General features: G+C 48.3%; 1 protein-coding gene across 3 annotated transcripts in view; it reads right to left on the reverse strand.

Annotated features, from left to right (window-relative positions):
- MASP1 (MBL associated serine protease 1) overlaps positions 1-26,833 on the reverse strand; it is a 115,236-nt gene that overhangs the window by 15,330 nt on the left and 73,073 nt on the right. Inside the window, exons 9-12 of one of the 3 annotated variants that reach the window (XM_079977891.1) lie at positions 22,875-23,012; positions 19,731-19,805; positions 12,211-12,738; positions 2,493-2,627 (exon numbers count right to left, since the gene is read on the reverse strand). In XM_079977891.1, coding sequence (XP_079834017.1) covers positions 2,493-2,627; positions 12,211-12,738; positions 19,731-19,805; positions 22,875-23,012 — 876 coding nt within the window. Of the gene's footprint in view, positions 1-2,492; positions 2,628-12,210; positions 12,739-18,000; positions 18,295-19,730; positions 19,806-22,874; positions 23,013-26,833 lie in introns of those variants that run through there. The other 2 variants (XM_079977888.1, XM_079977889.1) reach the window with 2 other exon arrangements.

The raw sequence follows: 26,833 nt of genomic DNA on the forward strand, positions 1-26,833 counted from the left end.
CCCGTTGGGCTTGTAAGACAGAGCTATTCCACCTGGCCTTTAATTTGAATTCAGCCTGATCTTTTATTCCCCTTCCTTCCATCCCCCTCCCCTTTTATGAAGATTACCAGCTCTGAGACCCCACAGCTAATTCTCCCCTAGTCTCCACACTGGCCCAAATAGCCAGCTAGCCCTGGTGATCATCTAAGGTTTATTGGGTAGATTTCCCCCTAAACTGATTTTTGAATTCTGAATTTATTGTTGTCCACGTTTTATACTGTATATTATGCTGTTTTTTGTTGCATCAATTAAGTGTTTTAAATTTGTTGTTAGCCACCCTGAGCCCATTTTTCTGAACCATATATATATATATTTATTTACATATAAGGTCACATGGTGATTGTGTGCACTTATATATTCAGCTTCGCCCTGTCTGTTCCCCGAAAGGACGGTTCGTTGGGAACCCTTTCAGGTAAAAGTGTGGCTAAAAACGAAGCTACTAAAGCAGTGATATCTTTGTCCTGATCTGCCAGGAGAAACCTCATTTGACTTCTTCTTGGAGTTTTAGGCCGGAGGTCCAACGTTTTGTTCTCGGGGATTATTTAGCTGTGATTCCTGCATTGCACAGGGCTGGTCTGGATGATACCTGGGGTCGCTTTCACCTGTACAGTTTCTCTGGTTCTTTGAATGCCAGTATAGCATTTACATCATAAAATGGATGGATCATTGTTGTGTGATTCTATGATATTATGCCTATTATGTACTGAAGTTCTCACCCTGGGCCAGCAGGGGGATACTGTAGATAGTTCAGGTCCACATATGCAAATAAGGGACTGAAAGTGACGTTCAGTGATTGGATAGTTACAGAAAGTTGTTACAGTTACGTTGTACTGGAGCTCTATATAAGCAGGCTGGCTGAACCCTTCAGTTCAGTTCTGTTCTGGCCTGTGAATAAACAAGAGCTGTTTGAAGAATCGCTGTGTCGTCTGATATGTTCACCCACAACTTAACAACGCCCTCAATTCCTAGCCTGCCTCCTCCCAATGAAGAGGTAGGAAGTCTCAGACCTGGAAGCCGGTTTCTCAAGCGCTCTGGCGAAGTGGATATCTGCTCCACTTCATGGTGGGGAGGAGTTGTGGCGGACTGCATGGCCACCCAATTCCCCCAGGGGCGGGGGACGAAGTCCTGCGTTGCCCTGGGGATCCCAGCCACGCCAACACTCAGCCAGCCAATCCGCTGGCTGGTGGGAGAGTGGCCGGGACCATTTAAGTGAGGGCGCGAGCCGGAGGGCTTCCTCTTGGCTCGCTTCCTCAATCTCCTGCCCTCCCTCCCTTTTTGCAGGTTTTCATTGGCCTTGCTATGGACCTCGGTTGGTCGCCGTTGAGGGGCCTGGTGGGAATTTTTCCACTTGGCAAAACTGGCACAGGCCATTTGGTTTTCACCTACCTCGCAGCAATCGTCACAACTTTGTTAGGGTTGCGGTTAGGCATTGTTTGACCTTGTGATGGGGGAGGGGACGTGTGGCCATCACCTGCCGCTCCAAGCTTAAGGGTATTCCGTTAAAGGAATCTGGGGGCGTGGATCTTGTCCGAAGCCCGGGGTGGGGCTAGGGCCATGACACGACCCCCGACGGGAACACCTGGGGGAGCTCGAGTTGGTCTGCATCGATGGGGCTCCCCCTTCTGGTGGTTTACCCTTACCGGACTCCCTGCGCAACAGGCAGGAGTCAGATATAGTCTGGTCCATTCAGTGCCTAAGCCAATTACCGCTCGCATTCTGTAATCAATAAAGTTGTGGCCAAAATTTGCCCAATAACATTAACCTAATATCTGTGTCCTGGTGTGTTTTATTCTTCAACGAGGGGGTGGTTGCGGGGTCTAGACATGTGTTATGTACTGAGTTGAATAGGATCCAAAAGGCAGCAGTCTGATTGGTCCTAGAACAATAGGATTCAGAATGCAGCAGTCTGATTGGTCCTAGAACAATAGGATTCAGAATGCAGCAGTCTGATTGGTCCACAGGAGCCACCCAATCCAGCTCCAGGTGGAAGGGAATCCGCAACCTACAGGAGAATCCCGGAATTAGCCAATCACGTGGGGCCCATTTTGTAAATAATGTACAGTCATACCTCGAGTTGAATGTGCTTCGGGTTGAGTGTGCTCGAGTTGGGCTCTGCAGCAACCCGGAAGTAACGGAGCGCATTACTTCCGGGTTTCGCTGCTCGCACATGTGCAGACGCTCAAAATGATGTCACTCGCATGCACGGTAGCGGTGAAACGCGACCCGCACATGCGCAGACGCACCGTCGCATCTTGCATTCCATTCAGGATGCGAACAGGGCTCCGGAACGGATCCCGTTTGCATCCCGAGGTACCACTGTATATAAGGCAGACATTCTGAGGGAACTTCCATTCCTCCTCACCACTATGAGCTGAATAAAGAGCATGAAATCCACTCTTGACTTCGAGTATATTTCAACATGCAAGAGTGGACGCCCCTCCAGAGGTCCTTACCTAGGAGGGAGCCCCCGCAGAAAGGGCGCCCGTTCCTCTGCAGCATGGCGACCCACGGCGAGATCCCCCTCTGGGCGTAGCGTCCGTTGGCAATTCGAGCAAGCAGACTCCTGGAGAACCTGGGTTTCCCACACACTGAAAGAGAAGGGAAATGATGGATTTAATGAGGAGAAGATCGTACCATCATAGAACTGCAGAGTTGGAAGGTCCAAGCCCTTGCAACTCATGTCTTTCTGATCTGTTGGCAGCCACCCCATCCCTCTGGGACCCGACAAAGAGGGCAAGGGTGGGGGAAGACGGCTGAGGTTTAACCCTTGCACAGATGCAAGGAAGTGGAGACCATATTACCAGCTGGTACCCGGAGTTCCGGTTGGGCCACTGTAATGAGAAATGGCTGCATACCTTCTTCTTCTTCTTCTTCTTTTTAAAATTAAAATATCCTGGTGTTATCATACCTGATTCTCATCTCCTAACCCCCCCTCTAGAAGAACCATCAATACAACCTGTAGCGAGTGAGATTGGAAAATAAACTGTGTGGAAATAAAAAAATCATCCAAAGCCTTTGTTTTTCAAAATATCCGGAAAGAAATAAAAGGCTCTCCTGTGACGCAGTATTTAAGGCAATGTTGCAGAGATTAATAGCCATAGGGGGAGGTGAGCCATTACTTTCTTATCATGTTTGTATTTTAAGTTCGACTTGGCAAATCTTCCCTGGAAAGGTTAATGTATGGTGCAATTTGTCTGGAAAAATTAATGAGCAAACGCCTAGATTCTATTTCATCAGAACTGAAAAAGATGGCGTCTGCCACCCGAGGAGGCCCTTTGGATGGACTCGGCTTAAATAACAGCGCGTGAGGATTTATTGCAAACAAAAAACTTACCAGCTTCAAAAAAAGGGAGAGTCATACAAAGTTCACACAGTAGCATAATATTGTTTACTTTAACTCGCCTGTGGAAATAACTCAGAGGCTATTATGAAGAAGAAGGATAATAACAAGAAGATTGAAAGATGGGACTGCTGAACACTAAAAGCAGCAGAAATATGAGATGATTGGACCCTACAGAACTCGAAGCATGGGAACCCCCAACAAAAAATTTATAATTTGGCAAAATATTTGGACTTTATAATACATATTGGTATAATTTGAAATAATTAATGTGATGCGATTGGATTGTTAAAATGGAAAACTTAATAAGAATTATTATATATATATATATATATATATATATATATATATATATATATGAGATTCTCATCTCCTGATAATTCAGTGGCTGGTACCTCCCTTAAAAATCACAACCGGAATAGCAAGAGACAGTATGGTGTTGTAGACCTGGAAGATTGGGGTTCTAGTCTCCCCGCAGCCATGAAATTCATTTGGGTGACCTTGGGTCAGTCAACGCCTCTCAGCCTAGCCTAGCAGGGAGGAGAGAAAACCATGTACACCACCTTGAGCTCCTTGGAAGAAAGATGGGATATAATTGCAATAAATATGTAAGTCCCGGTGCACTGACTTCTCTCTTCCTCCAAGGCTGGTTGGCAATGGATGCCTCTTGGTGTGATGAACGCTCTTGTGATTTCCCAATTATTCCTCCCTCTCAACATTATTGGGGTGGGGGGCATAGCTGTCAACTTACTGATTTGAAAATAAGGGACCAGCAGCCTCGAAAATAAGGGATCAGCAGCCAAAATAAGGGATTTTCCAAGGGGCACAGGTATGTTCAACTTCTGAACCCCTCTGAGCCAAAGGCAGAAAGCCCAGCCAGCAGCCAAACGAAGCCTTAAGCTGTGGTTCCCATAGCGCAGCAACCCGGCAAAGGGGATGCAGCAAGGAAAATCACCGTCACCTCTCTGCTGGGAAGCGCTGAGCAAAGGCGAGTCCCCAGGCAACGCGGCCGATTTGATCAGCACAAGGCATGCAAGCTCCACCCCCCAGTCGTTCTTAGACTTCTTATTGGGTGAGCAACGCAGCCAAGCAACACAGTTGGAGCCTCCCTCCTCCCTGGCCGGCAGGGAGGGAGGGAGGGAGGTAGAGGAGCTGCTTCCTTTGAAACCCGGGAAATTTAAGGGACATCATCAGTAAGGGACAGCAGCGGGACACGGCGCTGGGATAAGGGAGTTTCCCGCCAAATAAGGGACGGTTGACAGCTATGGTGGGGGGTTGTTGCTTCCAGGTCTCACCCTCCCTGCCCACCTGCAGAGCACCTGTGATCAACCGTTTCCCACCCTCTTTTCCTCAAACCACATTTCTTCCTTAAACTGGGTAATTTCCGGCATTTTGGTAGCCAACCCAGCTCTTTAAGAAGGAAACAGCAACAATTGGACTGTCAAGTGTTCAAAACGCAGAAGCAAGTGCAACACGGAGTATTATCTGTAGCTCCTCTGGGGTGCCGCCCTCTGGATGTTTCTGAACGGCCAGTGAGGTAGGAATTCTGCAAAGCCCCAGTTTTGGAGGAGCCTAAGGGCTGAAAAACAATTCTTGATAAGGTGCAAGGAGGGCTCTGCACGTACGGCAAAAATACTTGGGTTGAGTAAGTGTTTTCGAAGACTGTGGTTGGATGAGATATAGTAATAATAATAATAATAATAATAATAATTTTACCCCTCCCTTCCCAGTTCAAAAACCGGGCTCAGGGCGGCCAACAACAGATTTAAAACACTTTAAAACACTTAACTATAAAAGCAGCATAACGTACAGTATAAAAACATGAATAACAATAAAAATCAAAAATCAATTAGATAATCCCCAGGGCTAGCTGGCTGAATTGGTCCTACTTGGGCCAGCGAGGAGGCCAGGGGAGAATTAGCTGTGGGGTCTCAGAGCGGGTGATCTGTCTCATGGGACAGAGCATTCCACCAGGTCGGAGCCATCACTGAAAAGGCCTGGTGGAGGAAAGTCTGACTTCCTCAAGAAGTGAAGGATCACACACGCCCCTACTCTGCTCACGGCAGGTGAAGCACGGTGCATTGGACATAAATCCACCTCAGATATGCAGGGCCCTGGTCTCCTGGGACAGAGCATTCCACCAGGTCAGAGCCATCACTGAGAAGGCCCTGGCCCTGGTGAAGGATAGTCTGGCTTCCTTAGGGCCCCAGGACCTCTAAACTATGGTTATTCATGGACCTTAAGGTCCTTTGCGGGGCAGACCAGGAGAGGCGGTCCCGTAAATACGAGGGCCCTAAGCCACAAAGGGCTTTAAAGGTCAAGACCATAGTAGGGGAGTAGAGGACACAATTTTTTTCCTATATAGGGTGTGTGTAAATGCAATGCTCTCAGAGATTCTTTCGGTCTCTTTTGTCCTGTAATGCATTGCTGAATAAAAAGTCTGACTAATTGGGAATCTGATTTCAGGCTTCGTATTGAACCCCCAAAGGGAGTTTCTCCCGCATCCTGGCATGTGTGGGGATAGTGGGGGGGGGGGTGAGACAATTTGCTGCGCTGTTGGGAGTGCCATTTTGGTTCTGCTGGTGAGACCAGTGCCGGATTTACATATCAGATAAACAATACAGCTTAGGGCCCTGGGGGCCCTCAAAAAATTTAAAGGAAAGAAAACCTGGATATACATTTCCAAAATATAAGATAAAAAACAAACAAAATAAAACCTACATACAACAACAGTGTTTTGTGTTGTGTAGGCTCCTATTTTAAGAGAAGACTCATTGGAAAAGACCCTGATGTTGGGAAAGATTAAGGGGACGACAGAGGACGAGATGGTGGGACAGTGTTCTGGAAGCTACCAGCATGAGTCTGACCAAACTGCAGGAGGCAGTGGAAGACAGGAGTGCCTGGCGTGCTCTGGTCCATGGGGTCACGAAGAGTCGGACACGACTAAACAACAACAACAGGCTCCTATTTTGTTATGTGCAAATGGCTTGAGATACCTATGAGGTCCATAAATTACCATATAACATATATTCAACACAAAAAACAGCGACAATTTGTTGTTGGCAAAGGACAGCTGGACATATAAAGAGCCCCATGACCTTCAGTAGCTTAGGGCCTCATCAGACCTAAATTTGGCCCTGGGTGAGACTTAGCGTGGGTTAGTGTAACGGACCTGGATTCAAGTTACAAGAAAGGAGGTTATGACTAAACATCAGAAAGAACTTTCTGATAGTAAGAGCCATTCAGCAGTGGAATGGACTCCCTTGGGACATTATGGGTGGTCACCTGTGATGGATGCTTTAGTTAAAATGACCCTCATGCTCCCTTACAGCTCTACAGTTTTATGATTCTGTGAATTGGCTAAAATGACTTACAAAATTCGAGACCAAAAAGGGACAAAGTTTGAAGAAGAGTGGAGTAAATTTGTTGCATACATAAAAATTAACTGTAGAAATCTAAAAACTGTAGCAGGGTTAACATAAATCCTGTGCTGTATATAGAAGATAAATAAGAACTTGGAGGAGAAGATATAAACTAAGAAAACGGAAGCAAGGAAGGAAGGAAGGAAGTCTGGGTGTGAACTTGCACAGTGTATTTAAGATGATATAAAATGATGACTGTAAAAGATTAAGTTTTATTTATGTTTGTGAAAAGTCAATAAAAAGCATTTGATTTTTTTTTTTTTATGATTCTGTGAAAACCCCATGCATTACTCAGTGGTGCAACACTCTGATTTCTGACATGAAGTGCCCTGAATGGAATTCTCGATTTGCAGAGTTTGGTATGTGGTACAATAACTTTATTCTCTTTCCTGCTAAGGAATGTAATACAAAATAGTAAAAATGCTACAAAACAGAATACAAAACCCATAGCAAACAGCGTAACATCTCTTAAATATGTAACAGAGCCAATAATGTTTTTCTAAGCACGTATCATAGTAACATAAAACATGTTTCTTTGGATTTTTTTTCAGTGTTTCCTCATTGCTTCCACACAGTAGTTCCCTATGGACTTGGTGAAACTCACATATCCAAGGTTTTTGCAGCATCCATATGACATCCTCCTCCCAAAATGCCACCCTGTATTATTTCCCCTTTAATCCGGATTTACCATGTACACAGAAATAATAATAATAATAATAATAATAATAATAATAATAATAATAATAATACCCCAACCATCTGACTGGGTTTCCCCAGCCACTCTGGGCAGCTTCCAACAAATATAAAAGCATAATAAAACACCAAACATTAAAAACTTCCCTATCCAGGAGTAAAACACACCATGGAAATGAGATATCTGGATTAAATGGTGTGTTTTGGTGAGGGTAACGTCATGTAAACCCTTCACAAAACTTGTGTGCGGAAAAAGTTGCATCTCTACACCATGCATTCAAAGCACTGCCCCCAATGATCTCGCGAACTGTAGTTTGCTACGGGTGCTGGGAATTGTAGCTTTGTGAGGGGCAAACTATAATTCCCAGCATTCCTTCCTTGCTCTACAAATGTGCTTTACACGTAAGGTGCACATGCACCTTCAGTGAAGTGCCACTACAATGGTACCTCGGGTTAAGTACTTAATTTGTTCCGGAGGTCCGTTCTTAAATTGAAACTGTTCTTAACCTGAAGCACCACTTTAGCCAATGGGGCCTCCTGCTGCTGCCATGCCGCCAGAGCACAATTTCTGTTCTCATCCTGAAGCAAAGTTCTTAACCCGAGGTAATATTTCTGGGTTAGCGGAGTCTGTAACCTGAAGCGTATGTAACCCGAGGTACCACTGTACTCAGGTAAGTTCCTGACGGATGACTGAGTAGTTTGGCCTGGTTTTACTTTTTACTAAAACAAAGTTTATCAGTCTATGGAGTGTTTTCAAATTAGGAAAAGACCTTTGACCTTACAGTGCTGAGAAAACCCCAGCGATCCAAAACCGTGATGGGCAGCATCTTTCATTGTACTGATTTTTCACATTGGGAAACTTTTGAAGATATTCAAATTTGCTGTCCCGAATTAAAGCATTGCAGCTGCCTCCTGCTAGCATGCACAACCAGGTGTCCCCTCCTTTCGTTAAAGATGCTCACCTGGCTTGAAGGCTAAGAAAAGCCTTTGCTAACCTGGTGCCCGCGGGATGTTTTGGACTTTGACTGCCATAAGCTTCATCTAGAAAGGAATACTGTGATCACCAATAGTCAGCATGGATTTCTGAAAAATAAGTCATGTCAGACTAACCTGATCGCGTTTTTTGACAGAATTACAAGCCTGGTAGATGAAGGGAACGCAGTGGATGTAGCCTACCTTGATTTCAGCAAGGCATTTGACAAGGTGCCCCATGATATTCTTGTAAAGAAGCTGGTAAAATGCTACCACTCAGTGGATTTGTAACTGGCTGACTGACCGAACCCAAAGGGTGCTCATCAATGGTTCCTCTTCATCCTGGAGAAGAGTGACTAGTGGGGTGCCACAGGGTTCTGTCTTGGGCCCGGTCTTATGCAACATCTTTATCAATGACTTGGATGATGGACTCAAGGGCATCCTGATCAAATTTGCAGATGACACCAAACTGGGAGGGGTGGCTAACACCCCAGAGGACAGGATCACACTTCAAAACGACCTTGACAGATTAGAGAACTGGGCCAAAACAAACAAGATGAATTTTAACAGGGAGAAATGTAAAGTATTGCACTTGGGCCAAAAAAATGAGAGGCACAAATACAAGATGGGTGACACCTGGCTTGAGAGCAGTACATGTGAAAAGGATCTAGGAGTCTTGGTTGACCACAAACTTGACATGAACCAACAGTGTGACGCGGCAGCTAAAAAAGCCAATGCAATTCTGGGCTGCATCAATAGGAGTATTGCATCTAGATCAAGGGAAGTAATAGTGCCACTGTATTCTGCTCTGGTCAGACCTCACCTGGAGTACTGTGTCCAGTTCTGGGCACCACAGTTCAAGAAGGACACTGACAAACTGGAACGTGTCCAGAGGAGGGCAACCAAAATGGTCAAAGGCCTGGAAACGATGCCTTATGAGGAACGGCTAAGGGAGCTGGGCATGTTTAGCCTGGGGAAGAGGAGGTTAAGGGGTGATATGATAGCCATGTTCAAATATATAAAAGGATGTCACATAGAGGAGGGAGAAAGGTTGTTTTCTGCTGCTCCAGAGAAGCGGACACGGAGCAATGGTTCTAAACTACAAGAAAAAAGATTCCACCTAAACATTAGGAAGAACTTCCTGACAGTAAGAGCTGTTTGACAGTGGAATTTGCTGCCAAGGAGTGCTCTGATGGTGTTTCCTGCTTGGCAGGGGGTTGGACTCGATGGCCCTTGTGGTCTCTTCCAACTCTATGATTCTATGATTCATCTAGCACAACTGTTGCTGCCCAGAACATCTGGAGAGGCAACAGGTTGCTCAAGGCTGGCTTTGAGCATTAAACAAGAACTGACCCTCTAAAACAGGCTCCCTCCGTAGCCGGAATTAAGATTGGCGGAAGAAATATCAACAACCTCAGATATGCAGATGACACAACCTTGATGGCAGAAAGTGAGGAGGAATTAAAGAACCTTTTAATGAGGGTGAAAGAGGAGAGCGCAAAATATGGTTTGAAGCTCAACATCAAAAAAAAAACGAAGATCATGGCCACTGGTCCCATCACCTCCTGGCAAATAGAAGGGGAAGAAATGGAGGCAGTGAGAGATTTTACTTTAATGGGCTCCATGATCACTGCAGATGGTGACAGCAGCCACGAAATTAAAAGACGCCTGCTTCTTAGGAGAAAAGCAATGACAAACCTAGACAGCATCTTAAAAAGCAGAGACATCACCTTGCCAACAAAGGTCCGTATAGTAAAAGGTATGGTTTTCCCAGCCGTGATGTATGGAAGTGAGAGCTGGACCATAAAGAAGGCTGATCGCCGAAGAATGGATGCTTTTGAATTCTGGTGCTGGAGGAGACTCTTGAGAGTCCCATGGACTGCAAGAAGATCGAACCTCTCCATTCTTAAGGAAATCAGCCCTGAGTGCTCACTGGAAGGACAGATCATAAAGCTGAGGCTCCAATATTTTGGCCATCTCTTGAGAAGAGAAGACTCCCTGGAAAAGACCCTGATGTTGGGAAAGATGGAGGGCACAAAGAGAAGGGGACGACAGAGGACGAGATGGTGGGACAGTGTTTTCAAAGCTACCAGCATGAGTTTGACCAAACTGCGGGAGGCAGTGGAAGACAGGAGTGCCTGGCGTGCTCTGGTCCATGGGGCCACGAAGAGTTGGACACGGCTAAATGACTAAATGACAAGAACAACAAACAAACTTGGCCCTCCAGATGTTTTTGGCCTACAACTCCCATGATCCCTAGCTAGCAGGATCAGTGGTCAGGGATGATGGGAATTGTAGTCTCAAAACATCTGGAGGGCCGAGTTTGAGGAAGCCTGCCATAAAAAAATGAAGCAGTTTTAATCGAGGGCCGAAGGGTGAGATCCAATGCCATCTTTTCCCTCTAAAAGGGACAAACGTGAATGTCTCCTTCCGATCCCATGATTTCGAAATACATTTCTCTTGGGCACAAGGGATGGGGCAGGGTGGGAGAGGCAGCATCAACCTGACAGTGAATCCAGAATTCAAGGAAGTTATGCAGAAACGAGTGATATGGAATATGGAATTCGCCCAATTCCCACAAATCGCTTTCGAACATTCCAGACTGAATTTAGCAAGCCTCGGATTTCAAAGAAATCTGCAATGTTTGACTGTAAAGCCTGAATTTATGGATACAGGAAACCCCATCACTATCACAGAACTGGAGTTTGGGGGCGGATTCGAAAGACACGAACTCTGCAATTCAATGTTTTAAACGTTCAAGGGGAGGGATTCCCGATAAAGTCATACTTTTTAAAGAAAGAAAGAAAGAAATGCAGAAAGTGACCACTAGAGGGGGGCTTCTCTTTCTCTTAGCCACACAATTAAGCAACATATTGGCCATCAGACAAAGTCGACTACTTAGAGGTTGCATTTAAATGGTGACTTCCTGGGATTTTAATTCCACGCTTTCGTGTTAAACTGGAAGTGGGGGAAACTGTGCATTTTGCAGGGTGGTAAAGGAGACTCAGGGACAGGCCAGATTATTATCTCCCGTGCCCCCGGGGTGGGGGGGGGGAGTTTGTCTGGTTGATGAGGATGTCTACCTGTCAATCGCCAGACATCACATTGACACCAGGCAATTCTTTTTGGGGGGAATCAAACAGTGATCTGGAATTGGTTCCCTTTTGGACAGGTTGAGTTCCTTCTCTTGGAAAATGTGATTTTGTTTGACAGGAGCACTGCTTAGAGGAATGGTCCCCCTTCCTTCCAATTAATAACAGCTGTACACATTTAATCTCTCTCTCTCTCTCTCTCTCTCTCTCTCTCTCTCTCTCTCTGTGTGTGTGTGTGTGTGTGTGTGTGTTTGTGGGAAACAACAACTGACGGCCCATAAAGGCTCTCAAAAGGTTCATCTGTTCCTCTCGACCCCCCTGAATGTCCACTCGGTCTTCTCCTGAAGCCAGTCCACATAGTTGGAGACCTTGGTGTAGACCCCGTAGACTTGCTTGCTCCCGCACTCTTCAGGGCCTCCCCACGAGACCAGTCCTTGGGCCACCCATCTCCGGCTCTCCAGGTCTTGGATGACGAAGGCTCCCCCGCTGTCCCCAAGGCAAGTGTCCTTTCCGCCTTCGTAATAGCCGGCACAGAACATGTTCTCAGTGACGCTGTAGTTCCCTGACCGAGATTCGTAGCTCATCTTGCACTCGGCATGCAGGACCACCGGTAGTTTGACATACTGGAGAACGTCAGAGAGGGTCCTCATGCCAGAGCTGATGACCTCGTCCACGGTGATGTTGGGGTTGGAGATGCCCCAGCCGGCCACCAGGCCCAACGTGTTGGGTTGAGGTCCTTCTAACTCATGTTCATACTGCGGGAGGCAGATGGGCATGACATGGGGTCCCAGCGTCACCTTCTCCTTCAGCTTCACCAAGGCAATGTCGTGGTTGTAGTTCTGGATGTCAAAGGCCTCATGGAGGACGATCTTCTCCACCGTCCGGTTGACGGCGTCCACCTTGTTCCTCACGTCGTGAAGGCCCAGGTAGATGGTGACGTGCTCTTTGGAGACGGGGATGATGGTGTTGTCCCGGCGCTGGGAGCGGAGGACGTGGGCGGCGGTCAGCACCCACGACTCGGAGAGCAGGGCCCCACTGCCAAACCACCTGTCATTCGGCACTCGGGACGTGTCCTCCACCACGATCAGGGCTTGCCAAGGGAAAAACCCGGGCTCTGCGTTTCGCCCGCCGATGATGCGCTTGATCAGGGTGGGCAGCGACCGCGTCGGCCGCCCACAAACTGGGGAAAGAAAACAACAGAGCAGATGGTTAGACGACCAGGGCTGGATCCGTCACCAAAAAGTAGCCAAACTGTGACTCCAAGTAGATTATGCCAGGATTCCCCATTGGGGGGTGGCAGAAAAGTTCCTGCCTTGCTTCCAACTTTTGTTTCCTATATTAAGTCCTACAGGGCTACTCTGTGTAAAGGTGCGCTGGATCGTTTATCATTTTAGAGCTGGGCAGCATTCAGCTGTATCAATTCAAACAATTGAAATTTCAAATTGACCAGCAGAGTTTTAAATTATGAAATTACAAATTTTCAGTCCCGAGGCTTTGAATTTAACATGCCAAGACCTCCCCTCAATGGGCCATGTCAAGATTATATATATACACATGGAAATCCATCAAATGTCACTGGCAAAACACTAGGGCTTCATACAGTATATCTGATATATATATATATGTTGATAATTCCTGGAATTAGACCCTCAATTGCTGCTGGACAAGTGCATCTATGTTCTATGGCCTATGTCTATGTCTCAGTGGTAGAGCACACATTTTGCATGCCCCCCATGGAATCCGGGGACCTGTAGTCTGTTGTGGATGCTGAGAGTTGTTAGATTGAGGTTGAATCCTGACAAGACAGAAGTACTGTTTTGGGGGGTCAGGGGGTGGGCAGAGGTGGGGGACTCCCTGGTCCTGAATGGGGCAACTGTGCCCCTGAAGGACCAGGTGCGCAGCCTGGGAGTCATTCTGGACTCACAGCTGTCCATGGAGGCGCAGGTCAATACTGTGTCCAGGGCAGCCGTCTACCAGCTCCATCTGGTATGCAGGATGAGACCCTATTTGCCTGCAGAGTGTCTCTCCAGAGTGGTGCATGCTCTGGTTATCTCCCGCTTGGACTACTGCAATGTGCTCTATGTGGAGCTACCTTTGAAGGTGACCCGGAAACTGCAATTAACTAGGAGTGGCCTCTGGGACCACATAACACCAGTCCTGGCTCCGAGCACAATTCAAAGTGTTGGTGCTGACCTTTAAAGCCCTAAATGGCCTCGGTCCTGTATACCTGAAGGAGCGTCTCCACCCCCATCGTTCTGCCCGGACGCTGAGATCCAGCGCTGAGGGCCTTCTGGCGGTTCCCTCATTGCAAGAAGTGAGGTTACAGGGAACCAGGCAGAGGGCCTTCTCGGTGGTGGCACCCGCCCTGTGGAACACCCTCCCTTCAGGTGTGAAGGAAATAAGCAGCTATCTTATCTTTAAAAGACATCTGAAGGCAGCCCTGTTTAGGGAAGTTTTTGATATTTAATGCTGTATTGTTTTTAACACTCGATTGGAAGCCACCCAGAGTGGCTGGGGAAACACAGCCAGATGGGCAGGTATAAATAATAAATGATGATGATGATGATGATGATGATGGAAGGGACCCTGAGGGTCACCCCTGCAATACAGGAATCTCAACTAGAGTTGTGTTCGAATCCTGCTCGCGGGGTCCCCTTCATCCTGACCCAGCAGGCTCTTCATACATAGCTCTGTGGCGGGGAATGGGGGCATCCTAACAACTCTCAGCTCCCTTAACAAACTGCAGTTCCCAGGATTCTTGACCGATTCAGAGAATCACAGGATTGTTGGGGACCCAAAGGGTTGTCCTGCCCAACTGCCTGCAATGTTTAAAGCAGTACGATGCCACTTTAAATGCCCGATGCAGATATGTACAGAATCTTCCCTCAAGGAGACCCGTGGCATAATCTACAGGCAATGATGCCCTCGCACACCCTGGTGCTGTCCATCATTGCACCCTCAGAGATCCGGAATACCTTTGCGGGGCAGGAAAGCAAGTTGCCGAGCTCCCCACCAGCATGCACGGTGAAGGGAGGCAGCCGGCTGTGCCAGTCGCTAGCCGGCCAGGACAAGTTGCCCGCTCTCCGGAGGTGTCCAGGGCTGGCAACGAAACAGAAGGAAGGCCGGTCGGGCGGATCTTGCCAGCGTCTCTTGGGAAAGGAGGAGGAAGGGTTCTTTTGGAGCGCCAACGCCTTCCGGGATTTCGACGGAGGCCGGTGTGGTCGGCGGGTCAGAGGGCCAGGCGTCATCCCAACATCATAGCATGCATAGCCTGAGAGAGCAAGCCAGACCTCTGATTCGCCTGGCACTACCCATATCTGCCAGGACTGGCAGCCCCACTGGCAAGGCATGCCCAACTGATTCAGCCCACATGCTGGGTGGGAGGAAGGCATCAGAAAGTCCTAAAATGGGGCATTTGGGGAAGTGGGACATGGAGTTTGGCTGGTAGTGCAAGAGTGGGCAAAGGCAAGTTTACCGTATTTTTCGCTCCATAAGACGCACTTTCCCCCTCCTAAAAAGTAAGGGTAAATGTGTGTGTGTCTTATGGAGCAAATGCAGGGGGGAGGCCGGCAGGAAAAGCCCCCAAGAGCCGCACACAAGCTCATTGCGGCTCTTGCGGGCTTTTCCCCAGGAGGGAGAAGGGACTGACACGGCCAGTCAGTCCCTTCTCCCTCCTCGTAGAAAAGCCCGCAGGAGCCGCACACTCTTTAAAGGGTGCGCGGCTCCTGTGGGCTTTTGCGGGAGGTGGGGGTATTGCCATAGCTGCACGCAGCCTCTCCTGGCTGGAGAGGTTGCACGCGGCTAAAGAGGAAGCCAAGACAGCCAATGGGATGGATCCTGTGGACTGTCTTGGCTTCTTTGCTCTTTGGGGCTGGGCGGAAAAGCAACATTTCCCCCCTTGATTTCCCCCCTCTAAAAACTAGGTGCGCCTTATGGTCCGGTACGCCTTATGGAGCGAAAAATACGGTAATTTTCTCTGCTCGCCTCTTCTTCCCTGGCTGGTACAATTGGTAGGGCTTTGGTTCTGGAGGTGGCTATACCCCTTCCTCTGGCTGCCTACCAGGGTTTGGGATTGCCCATTTAGTACCCAAGCATACTGGAATCCCATTATATTTGGGCATAACCATAGTGTCAAGAAAACATAGTTTCTGTGAGCCCCTAGTTACATAAATGAGTGCAAACGACAAGCGCTGAATTTCTCAAGCGAAAGCTAACATTGGATGGCAATCGACAAGCTGCCTCAGTTAACCGAAAAAACCCCCACCCATAGATGGGTGACAGCAGCATACACTGCAACACTTTAGCAAAACCCGAGAAGTGTGAAGAGCTTGATCTGGAGCTTTGTCTGTTGCAAACGCTTGCACATCAAGGGGCGGAACTGTCAAGTGAGATCAACACAATGAGTTCTTTGTTCATTCAGGGCAGCTGCAGAACGGCAAAACACTTCACCTGTGAAATATCTGCTTGTCTTGCAACTGTGAAAGGCACAGGTGCCCAGCCAGAATAAACCACTGCTAGATGAAAATCAAAATAAACGTTTGCATGGAGACAAAAATCAGTTCATTTTGAAGAGTGTGGTGCATGGCCAGCAGAGATCTCTGCACATCCCAAGGTAGAACACCCTCATGGCAGAATTGTCACCTCTCTCCCCCTTCATCCACCCTTCCACACCCTTTGGAATCAGCAACACAAGGACATCATCTGGCAGCCTTCCTACTTTAATTTACATTGCACTGGAGTTAATTGAACAGCAGCCAAGAGTACTGAAATGCATTAAGTGTGTGTTTATTTGTTTTGCTTAACTGTCAGTAGGCAATATTAGGGCTCTGCTAAAATGGAAACTGATTAAAGGGTTGGCAAGGACAGAGAAAGCTTGACGGAAGGAGCTCTGCTAAAATGGCAGAGCAAGGGAAATTAATTAGAACATTGCCCCTCTATGCTCTTCATCAAGGACCGCCGGCCGTTTTTAGGCCTGGGAGCACATGCGGCTTCTTGGGCGAGAGCCATGGGTGTTGCCGTCGCTCCTTCTGCTCACTTTCCTCCCCCCACCCAAGACCATTCCCCCACCCAAGACACAGAAAGCATGGCAGTTCACCCACAAAGAGTTCACTTTTCCAAGATATTTGGCAAAGCTGGATGCAGTAGAATTCATCTGAGCCTTGAAAGGCATTTAGAGCAGAACAAGGAAGTGTAGAAAACTGCCACCCATCCAACTTCCAGCTCTATGGGCCTTTCAAGAGAGAAAAAGGTACCGTATTTTTCCGTGCACAACACGACCCCCGTGTATAAGACGGCCCCTGTTTTTTGAGACCCCAAATTAAGGAAATGGGGGGAGATTGCCCAGAGTTGTTAAGCGTTTTTTAGGGGGGCGGAATTGCTGACAATCGCTCACCCGTCTGACCGGAGACACCAATATCATCTGCCTGCTCGCTGCCAGTAGCCACCAATCACCTGCCCAATCGCCGCAGACAATCTCCTGCTCGCGGCTGCCACCAATCGCCTGCAAATTGGCACCAGCCACTTGGTTTTTCGCCTACCTCGTAGCAAATCGTCACAACTTTCTTGGTATTGGCGGTTAGGCATTGGTATTGTTATGTAGATGGAAGAGGGGAGGAAGCGCCATCACCTGCCCCACATATTGAAGGGTAGTCCGATAAAGGATTCCGGGGGGCGTGGCCCTGTCCGAAGCCTGGGGAGGTGAGGGCCTAAGGCACGCCCCCTAGTGGTGACCCCGGGGGTGTTCCTAGTTGATGTGCATCAGCAGGACTCCTCCAACTGGTGGTTAACGCTTCCCGGACTTCAAGCGAACAGGCTGAAGCCGGATATAGTCGGTTAGGACCAATGCCTAAGCCAATACCGCTCATCACTGGTAACCAATAAAGTTGTGGCCATATTTAGCCCATTAAGCTTAAATATCTGTGTCATGTGTCTTTATTTCCACTGTGGGGGGGGTGGGAACTCGCCACGCAACTGCTTTCGCCAACTCATGGCCAAATGTGTAGTGTGTCTCTGTGTGCAGTTTAAAGGCTTCGTGGGCAGCAGGATAAGACCTCAAAGGGATTACCTGGCTGGGGGCGGGCGATGCGCTAAGAGGAAAGGGGGCTGCACTGGAGGTGTCAATGACTACTGGATTTTGAAAAGCCAGTATCACTGGATAAAGCTCATCAGTTTTGTTGAATTACATCAGCTAAGTAGTTTTAACTGGATTATGAATAAATTGCCTTGTTTTGATTTTTATTGCATTATTATCTTGCCAAATCATTGTTAATAATAACAATAATAACAATAATAATAATGATTAAAGTAGGTGGTACTGGGGATAAGTTTATGCAACCAAGTGAGTAGCGGCCCAAAAATGCTTTGGAACCATTTTCTTAAATAGATGGAATGATTTTGGGTATTTGGTTTTCTTTTCTAAGTGGGAGAAAGTATGGTAAACAAACAGGCTAAAAATAGCGCAGCTCAAGCCAAGGCATGTTTACCCAGGAGGAAAACCCCGGTTGGTCCAAGTGGGTGCAGGATTGCAGTGGAAGCCATGACAAAGGGACAGGGCACTGCCAGAATGTTTATTCTGCCTGTGTGCAGAAGCCAGTGATCTGCTAGAGAAGAGAGAGGGGTTTTCTAGTGACAGGCAACTGGCTTTCCACGGAGAGAGGAGCAAAGCGCAGAGATTTCTCAGCTCTTAGCCAACTTGCTCTGACCTCTGGAAAACTTTCCCTGGGACTTGCCAGCCCGCCTGGATTCCATCAGGACCAGAAGCAGACAAAAAAAGAGCATGTTTAAAAAAACAGTCAGTCTTTTAAAAGGGGGCAGGGAATGGAAGCTTGTACAATGCTAGAACACACTGAAAGCTCAAAAAAAAAAAAAAACTTTTAAAAGATGTGCATCCCCCTGTTCGACTTTGTATCTTGGTGGGTATGAACCTGGGACAGAGAAACCTGACAAATTTGGTTTCTCCCAATTTCTCGTTTTCCCAGTCTTAAATTTGGCTTTCCGTGTTTCCACATCAATTTGCAAATTTCTTTGTGAAAAGTCCCCATGAGCCTTTTGGTGCGAATCTCTCCTAATGTTTGTGTGCAATTTTGCTCATCTTTTTTCAAAACAACCCCCCGCCCCATATGCATTTTTCCCCTTGTCATTTTCACTCATATTTGCGTTGATGTGGACACTTCACCCTCCAGGTTATACATTTTTGGACCCATTAACTTGTCTGGAGAACTCTGTTGCAAAATTCGGAGAAGCGTGTGTTTTGAAAGACGGCCGAGCTCTGCTTCTTCGTTGTTTCGGAAAAATCAAATTAGGTAATTTGACTTTAAACGCAAATGGAATAATCTGATTTCTCCCTCCCTCAACAAGCTCTCCCCAACCAATCCTGCCTGGTTGAGCTCTTGCAATCCTGGCTTCTACTAGCCAGAATTAACACCAGCAACTGAGAAATCTGGGCAGATGCTCCTGGCTTAACCAGTGACAGGGGAGCTCATGGATGGCTCTAAACAGAGTTCATGTACTAGTGGCAGAACACATGCTTTGCACATGCAACCCAGTCCCAGGTTCAGTTCTCCAGTTAAAAGGAACTTGGCTGGACACTGTTCTGCTCGGACACTGAGGTCCAGCGCTGAGGGCCTTCTGGTGGTTCCCTCACTATGAGAAACCAAGTTACAGGGAACCAGGCAGAGGGCCTTCTTGGTAGTGGCACCCGCCCTGTGGAACGCCCTCCCACCAGATGTCAAAGAGAAAAACAACTACCAGACTTTTAGAAGACATCTGAAGGCAGCCCTGTTTAGGGAAGCTTTTAATGGTTAATAGGTTATTGCATTTTAGTGTTCTGTTGGAAGCTGCCCAGAGTGGCTGGGGAAACCCAGCCAGATGGGCGGGGTATAAATAATAAATTATGATGATGATGATGATGATGGCTGGCAGGATTTCCCCCCTAAAACCTGGAGAGGCGACGCTACTAGACAAGGCAGAATGTACCAATGATCTGCCCTGGGGCGAATTAGCACCATATGCCATATTTGCAACAAAAGCAGACCCCTCTTGCACCCCACCAATTCTGATTTAGCCACACGAGGAGCTCTGCATAGTGTGAAAGGTTTGCATCTAAAACCAGAGAGTGAGAAGCTCAAAGAAGCCAGCTGGCATGAAGGTTGCATTTCAGTGCAGTCTAGGTACCTGGTTGACAAGACGGCAGGCGCGTTCCCAGCTCCGCACTTCTCCATAGCCCCCTGGCATCACAGGTGTAGATACCTGGGGAAGATCAAAGCACAAGCTCTGCACAGGAATCATACCACTAGGTGGTGCTGTCGTAATGTCTTACCGGTTTTCTTCAGTCTATAAGGAGAATTTGCTGGATCAGGCCAATAGCCCATCCAGTCCAGGATCCTGTTCTCCTGTGGAAAACCAGCAAGCAGGATGTGAGCAAGAGAGCATCGCTCCCCCTCCCGTGGTTCCCAGCAAGCAACTGGGATTCAGATGCATCACTGCCTCCAACCGTGGACGCAGGGAAGAGCCATCATGGCTAGTAGACATCTGTGACAGACAGCAGAGCCAGACCAGAGTCTCCCCTGAAATTCCGCTTGAAGGCTGGAGCCTCTCTCTGATTGGCTGCAAAGTCAGCTGGCCACAGAAGGGGGAGGAGCAGCACTTTGGGGGAGAGAATAAAATGTGCCGTTTCTGAGGGAGAAGAGTTAGATTTCTCATGGTAAATTTGTAAAATTCCGTATTAATTGGCATACAGTAAGGTGTGTGCACTACATTTAACAGGAGGCAGTGAGTCTGCCAGGTATTCATTGGTGATAAGAGGTTGAATCTGCTACTCCTCCTCCATGAATTTCTTGAAAGCTCTTTTAAAGCCATTCAAGGTGGGGGCCACCACTGCCTCCTGTGGGAGGGAGTTCCACAGTTTAAATAAGTGTCGTGTGAAGAAGTCCTTTTTAAAATCTGCCCTAAATCAGATTGGGCAAAATATTCCTGCACTGCAGGGGGGTTGGACTAGATGACCCTAGTCCCCAACTCGGCCATTCTAGGGAACAGCTTGCACCTTAATATCAGCAAGACAAAGGAGATGTTGTTGGACATTCGGAGGAAGAGAGGAGAACTAGTCCTGCTGTACATCGGGGAGAGAGAGTCTCTTCCTTTAAATTCCTAGGAGTTTATCTCAGTGAAGACCTTACTTGGAAAATCAATACAACCCACGTGGTTAAGAAAGCCCAGCAGAGACTCCATTTTCTCAGAGTATTGTGAAAGAACGATGTCAACCAACATTTGATGATCTCCTTCTACTGGTCAAAAATAGAAAGTGTCCTTTCATACTGGTACGCTGGTTTGACATCAACTGATAGGAAGTGCCTACAGAGGGTGGTGAATCCAGCACAAGATATTATGGGCTGTCCCCTGAATCTGCTGGATGACATCGCGGAAGAACGTTGCCTCAGGAGAATGAGGAAAATTCTCAGGGATGATTCCCACACTGGCTGGCACTTTCTTGATCTCCTGCCCTCAGGCAGAAGATATAGAAGCAGGATTAGTCGCACCAACAAGGTAAAGAACAGCTTCTATCCGTGGGCTGCTGAATGAAAAGATAACAACAGGGCAACTGACTTTCGGGTTTGGTGAGTGTGCGTCAGTAAACGAGGGGAATTAAGATTGCTGAGTGGCGGGTGCTCGTGTAATCTCACTGTATACAAATTGTACAAGTGACAATAAAGTATTTCAATCCAAGATTCTAAAATTCTATTCTCTTGATTGTTTTGGTTGTTCCCTTCCGAACCTTCTCCCAACCCTATAAACTCCTTTGTGAGGTGAAGCGACCAGAACGCTACAAAATATTCCAAATGTGGTTGAGATCTATAGCCAGCGATGGAGAAAACTGCTGAGGGAGGGAAGGAATAGAGATGGGCTGGAAACTGGGGTGAACCTCTGTTTGAAAAAGAAGGCTTTGCGTGCAGCCATCCCCACTAGTAACCATCGGTAGGCTTATCTTCTGTGACAACAAGAGATGTTTTAGGAGTGCAAGGAAGCAGCCCCAGGCAACAGGCCTGACACAGGATATTGCTAGGCAGAGGCACGGAGACAAAATCAATACTTTTGCAGCGCTGCTGTCAGAAGGGGAGGCTGGAATGGCCCTGAAGGGGAAGGAAGGTGATTTCCTAAGAATGCAATGCATCTCCTGCCTTTCCTCACACAAAAACCGAAGACAGGAGGAGAATTCTCAATGGTGGTTACAGTGGCTTCTGAGCCAGGGCTTGAATTCCGCCTGGCAGCGACATACATATAAGCAAATCGAATGTGAGATTAGCTTGCTGCTCAGTGGAACCGGAACCATTTTGAAGACAATTGAAAAACTGCACTGGGGATTTGAGTGTCAGTGACAACACTGGCATTGACCAGTACATGCCCACAGAAGCCAGTTCAAAGTGAACTACTACACCAAAATGCTGCTGGATTCCCCCTCCTAGAGCTCCTCTCAGAACTGTGAACATATCTACTTAACATGTCGGCATCACCTTGCCGACAAAGGTCCGTATAGTGAAAGCTATGGTTTTCCCAGTAGTGGTGTATGGTAGTGAGAGCTGGACCATAAAGAAGGCTGATCGCCGAAGAATTGATGCTTTTGAATTCTGGTGCTGGAGGAGACTCTTGAGAGTCCCATGGACTGCAAGAAGATCAAACCTATCCATTCTGAAGGAAATCAGCCCTGAGTGCTCACTGGAAGGACAGATCCTGAAGCTGAGGCTCCAGTACTTTGGCCAGCTCATGAGAAGAAAAGACTCCCTGGAAAAGACCCTGATGTTGGGAAAGATGGAGGGCACAAGGAGAAGGGGACAACGGAGGACGAAATGGTGGGACAGTGTTCTCGAAGCTACCAGCATGAGTTTTACCAAACTGCGGGAGGCAGTGGAAGACAGGAGTGCCTGGCGTGCTCTGGTCCAGGGGGTCACAAAGAGGCGGACTCGACTAAACAACTAAACAACTAAACAACAACAAACTTAACATGCTCTTAAATCCCCACCCTCTGTTTGCCAATGGCTATGAGCCACAACAGCTAGTGGACCCTCCATGTACAGTGGCACTCTACCTGCAAATATTGGATAACCTATTGCGGACAAATAGCCATTGTACTCTGCTTGCGGGCTTCCTAGTGGCCTTTAGAAGGCAACTCTTGAGCACAGGCTCCTGGGCCAGCTACATTTCTAGACCATCTTACTAGCTCTTTGTGGTCTTCTGTGAATGCTGCTTATCCCTTGTCCAGTCGCTGCTGCCCACCCAGCATGCAAACCGGACACCCCCCCCCCACCGCAGGGCAGCCGCTCTCACCTGTGACGTTGGGGACCATCTCGTAGTATGGATGCTGGCAGGAATACTGGATCGCCGACTGGTACGTGGTCAGGTTGTGTCGGGTGGAGAAGGTGACGAAGCCGTGGTCCAGCTCTCGTGGCGCCTTGCAGTCTGCAACTGGAAAGCCGAGCAGAGGGGAGGGTTTGGAAAAAAAGCCTCTGAGAATTAATTTGAAGTCTTGTGGCTCTCCAGCGATCCCCTGTTTTGCTAAGCCTCACTGCCCCCTTCAAAAAAGTCCAGTGTCCACCTCCGTAATGCCAGCTGGTCAAGGAGGGAAATTGCAGCTACTAGCCAGACTGCAGACAGGGGCTGGTTATAGAGAGCAGACAATTTGCTTGCTACGATAGCAAGGCTCTGTTGGCTGTGCCCATCTGTTTTCACTGGTGGAGGAAGGGGGGTGCGGCCTGCTCCGGGTGTCATCCCTGAGGGGGGTGACATTGCTGCACCCCCCCACCATGCGGGCAGCACCCCTGGACGCTTGCTAGGGACACTCGCTGTGCGGGTGGCTCCCCCCTGATGCTCGCTAGGCTAGGAAGGCTTGCTGTTGCGGCTGGCTAACTCCACCCCTGTGGGCTGGCTAGCCCCGCCCCCGAGCCGCTCTGGGTGCCAGAGCAGGTAGCTCCACCTCTGCCTGTTTCTGGGCACAATTCAAAATGCTAGTCACAACCTACAAAACCCTACATGGAATAGGTCCAGGCTATCTGAAAGACTGTATCCCTTACAAGAACCTGCCCAGCTTTTGGGATCTTCAGAGCCGCTCCTTCTCTTGGTCTCTTGGGAAGCATGGATGGGAAAAGGCGACTGCGCTGAAGGCCTGCTTGTAGGCTTCCCACCTTATTGACATGGGCCTGATCCAGTCCCAGGGCTCTTCTTCTTATGGTCTGATGCTTAAGGGTGGGAGCTGTGACATAAGAAAACCCACCCCAGGATGCAATGCGGTCCTCAGGCTTGCACTGGGACAGGGAGGCAGGGGCGTACAAAGTGGGGGGCGGAGGGGGTGGTCAGCCTCGGGTGCCACAAGATGGCCCCTGCCTCCCCCCAGCTGTAGAGCAGCCTAGGGCGTGTGCAGTCCTTATGGGCGCCGCTTGCGCGCCATCCGTATGGGCTGCCGAGAATGTGCAGTCCGTACGGGATGCCGCACATGCGCAGCCTGTATGGCCGCCGTGCACAAGCGGCAGCCCGTACAGAGTGCACATGTGTTGTTATGTACTGAAGTTCTCACCCTGGGCCAGCAGGGGGATACTGTAGATAGTTATGCAAATAAGGGACGTTCAGTGATTGGATAGTTTTAGAAAATTGTTACAGTTGCGTTGTACTGGAGCTCTATATAAGCAGGCTGACTGAACCCTTCAGTTCAGTTCTGTTCTGGCCTGTGAATAAACAATCGCTGTGTCGTCTGATATGTTCACCCACAACTTAACATGTGTGGCATCCTGTATGGAGTGCGCATGTGCGGCAGCCCGTATGGTGACTGTGTGTGCACTCCGTACGGTATGCCACACATGCGCACTCTGTACGGGCTGCCCCATCCCTCAGTGTCCTGCCCCGGGTGCCGGAGAGGGTTCCTCCGCCACTGCGGGGAGGGTGCCAGTTATAAGATTGGAAGTTCCTTGCAGCTTACTGGATACGATGGGCTGACTTTTTGCAGTCTGGAATGATTGCACTTTGCACAGATGATTGCACTTTGCATACTGCATTCTTGAGTGATAGTTTTATGACTGCCTCTGAGCCTTCGTGTAGAGCAAAGTCCGTTTGCGTAGAAGAAAGTTTGAACTTCCCCAGGCCCCACTCCCCAGAGAGGCCGGTGCTGTGCTTTGAAAGAATGAAGCAAACGAGGGTTGCGCAATTTGTTCTTATTTAACACCGAGAGGTTTAATTTAATTGGTTTAACTTGCATCCTTGATTCCAGTTACGCAAGAGTATCTGCTGTCTCTGTTTGAGTGTCGCTGTGCTTTTTCTTTTTTCTTTTTTGCAGAAGAAAATAATTTGTTCTAAATTGGTTGTGCAACGTTTCCCCACCTTGTTTGCAGGATCCAGAATCCATGTCTAGGAACACAGGGGGAAACCCAACCGGAAGACCAATAGTATATCGAGGAGGCAGCGATTCAAACATGGTTACCCTTCCTGCCTCTGTTCCTTCCCTTTCCCTGGTGACCTGCTCTGATGTCCTAATCTCTGATGTCCTAATTAATGTTAGAAATTGTTATTGGGGGACATTGAAAGGAGGTGGCTATCTATAAAATCAAATGGTTTGGAGAGGGTGATTTAGAAGCTCATGCACAGACTGCTCAGTTGCAGGGCTGTCCAATCTAAGCTACCACGGAGAGTCACTTCGCCACTTCTTTGGGACTTCCAAGTGCATGTCCTGGTATGTATATATATATTGCTTGCTGGGGACGCAGGTGGTGCTGTGGTCTAAACCACTGAACCTCTTGGGCTTGCTGATTGGAAGGTTGGCAGTTTGAATCCCCACAACGGTGTGAGCCCCTGTTGCTCTGTCACAGCTCCTGCCAACCTAGCAGTTCAAAAGCACACCAGTGCAAGCGGATAAATAGGTACTGCTGTGGCAGGAAGGTAAACGGCATTTCCATGCGCTCTGGTTTCCGTCACGGTGTTCCATTGCACCAGAAGCGGTTTAGTCCTGTTGGCCACATGACCTGGAAAGCTGTCTGTGGACAAACACCGGCTCCCTCGGCCTGAAAGTGAGATGAGCGCTGCAACCCCATAGTCGCCTTTGACTGGACTTAACCATACAGCGGCCCTTTACCTTTTAGGTAAAGGTAAAGTTAAAGGGACCCCTGACCATTAGGTCCAGTCGTGGCTGACTCTGGGGTTGTGGTGCTCATCTCGCTTTATTGGCCGAGGGAGCCGGTGTACAGCTTCCGGGTCATGTGGCCAGCATGACTAAGCCGCTTCTGGCGAACCAGAGCAGCGGACGGAAATGCCGTTTACCTTCCTGCCGGAGCGGTACCTATTTATCTACTTGCACTTGGACGTGCTTTCGAACTGCTAGGTTGGCAGGAGCACGGACCGAGCACCAGGAGCTCACCCCGTTGCGGGGATTCGAACCACCGACCTTCTGATCGGCAAGTCCTAGGCTCTGTGGTTTAACCGACAGTGCCACTTTACCATTTACCTTCCCTTATATATTGCTTGCTAGTTAGGAATAAAATCTTTTTCTCACTTGCGTTTTGTATTGCTTCTAAATTCCAAAGATAAGAACGGCCTTGCATTTGGCAAGACACCAACTTCCTTCAGGGACATTGGAGGTGATAAGAGTTGGTTTTCCTTTTTCAGGATACAGCGGCCCAGCAGGAGATGGCAGGGATTTGCCCTCCCTTGCCTGATCAGTCTCTTCCTCCACCTCTGACAGGTCCTGTGCCCCCCCTTCCTATCTGTCATTGACAGCTCTGCCCCTTCCACTCCTCCTTGCCCTGGCTCCTGGCTGGCACTGAACGCCATAAATAAATAAATAAATAAATAAATAAATAAATAAATAAATAAATGACTAAATAAACCCCCGCCCATCTAGCTGGGTTTCTCCAGCCACTCTGGGCGGCTTCCAACAGAATACTCAAATACAATAACCTATTAAACATTAAAAGCTTCCCTAAAAAGGGCTGCCTTCAGGTGTCTTCTAAAAGTCTGGTAGTTGTTTTTCTCTTTGACATCTGGTGGGAGGGCGTTCCACAGGGCGGGTGCCACTACTGAGAAGGCCCTCTGCCTGGTTCCCTGTAACTTGGCTTCTCGTAGCAAGGGAACCACCAGAAGTCCCTCGGCGCTGGACCTCAGTGTCCGGGCAGAACAATGGAGGTGGAGACGCTCCTTCAGGTATAGTGGGCCAAGGCCATTTTGGGCTTGAAAGGTCAGCACCAACACTTTGAATTGTGCTCGGAAACGTACTGGGAGCCAGTGTAGGTCTTTCAAGACCAGCGTTA

This window comes from Podarcis cretensis (genome assembly GCF_951804945.1).
Source record: "Podarcis cretensis genome assembly, chromosome: 5".
In the NCBI taxonomy this organism is placed as follows: Eukaryota; Metazoa; Chordata; class Lepidosauria; order Squamata; family Lacertidae; genus Podarcis; species Podarcis cretensis.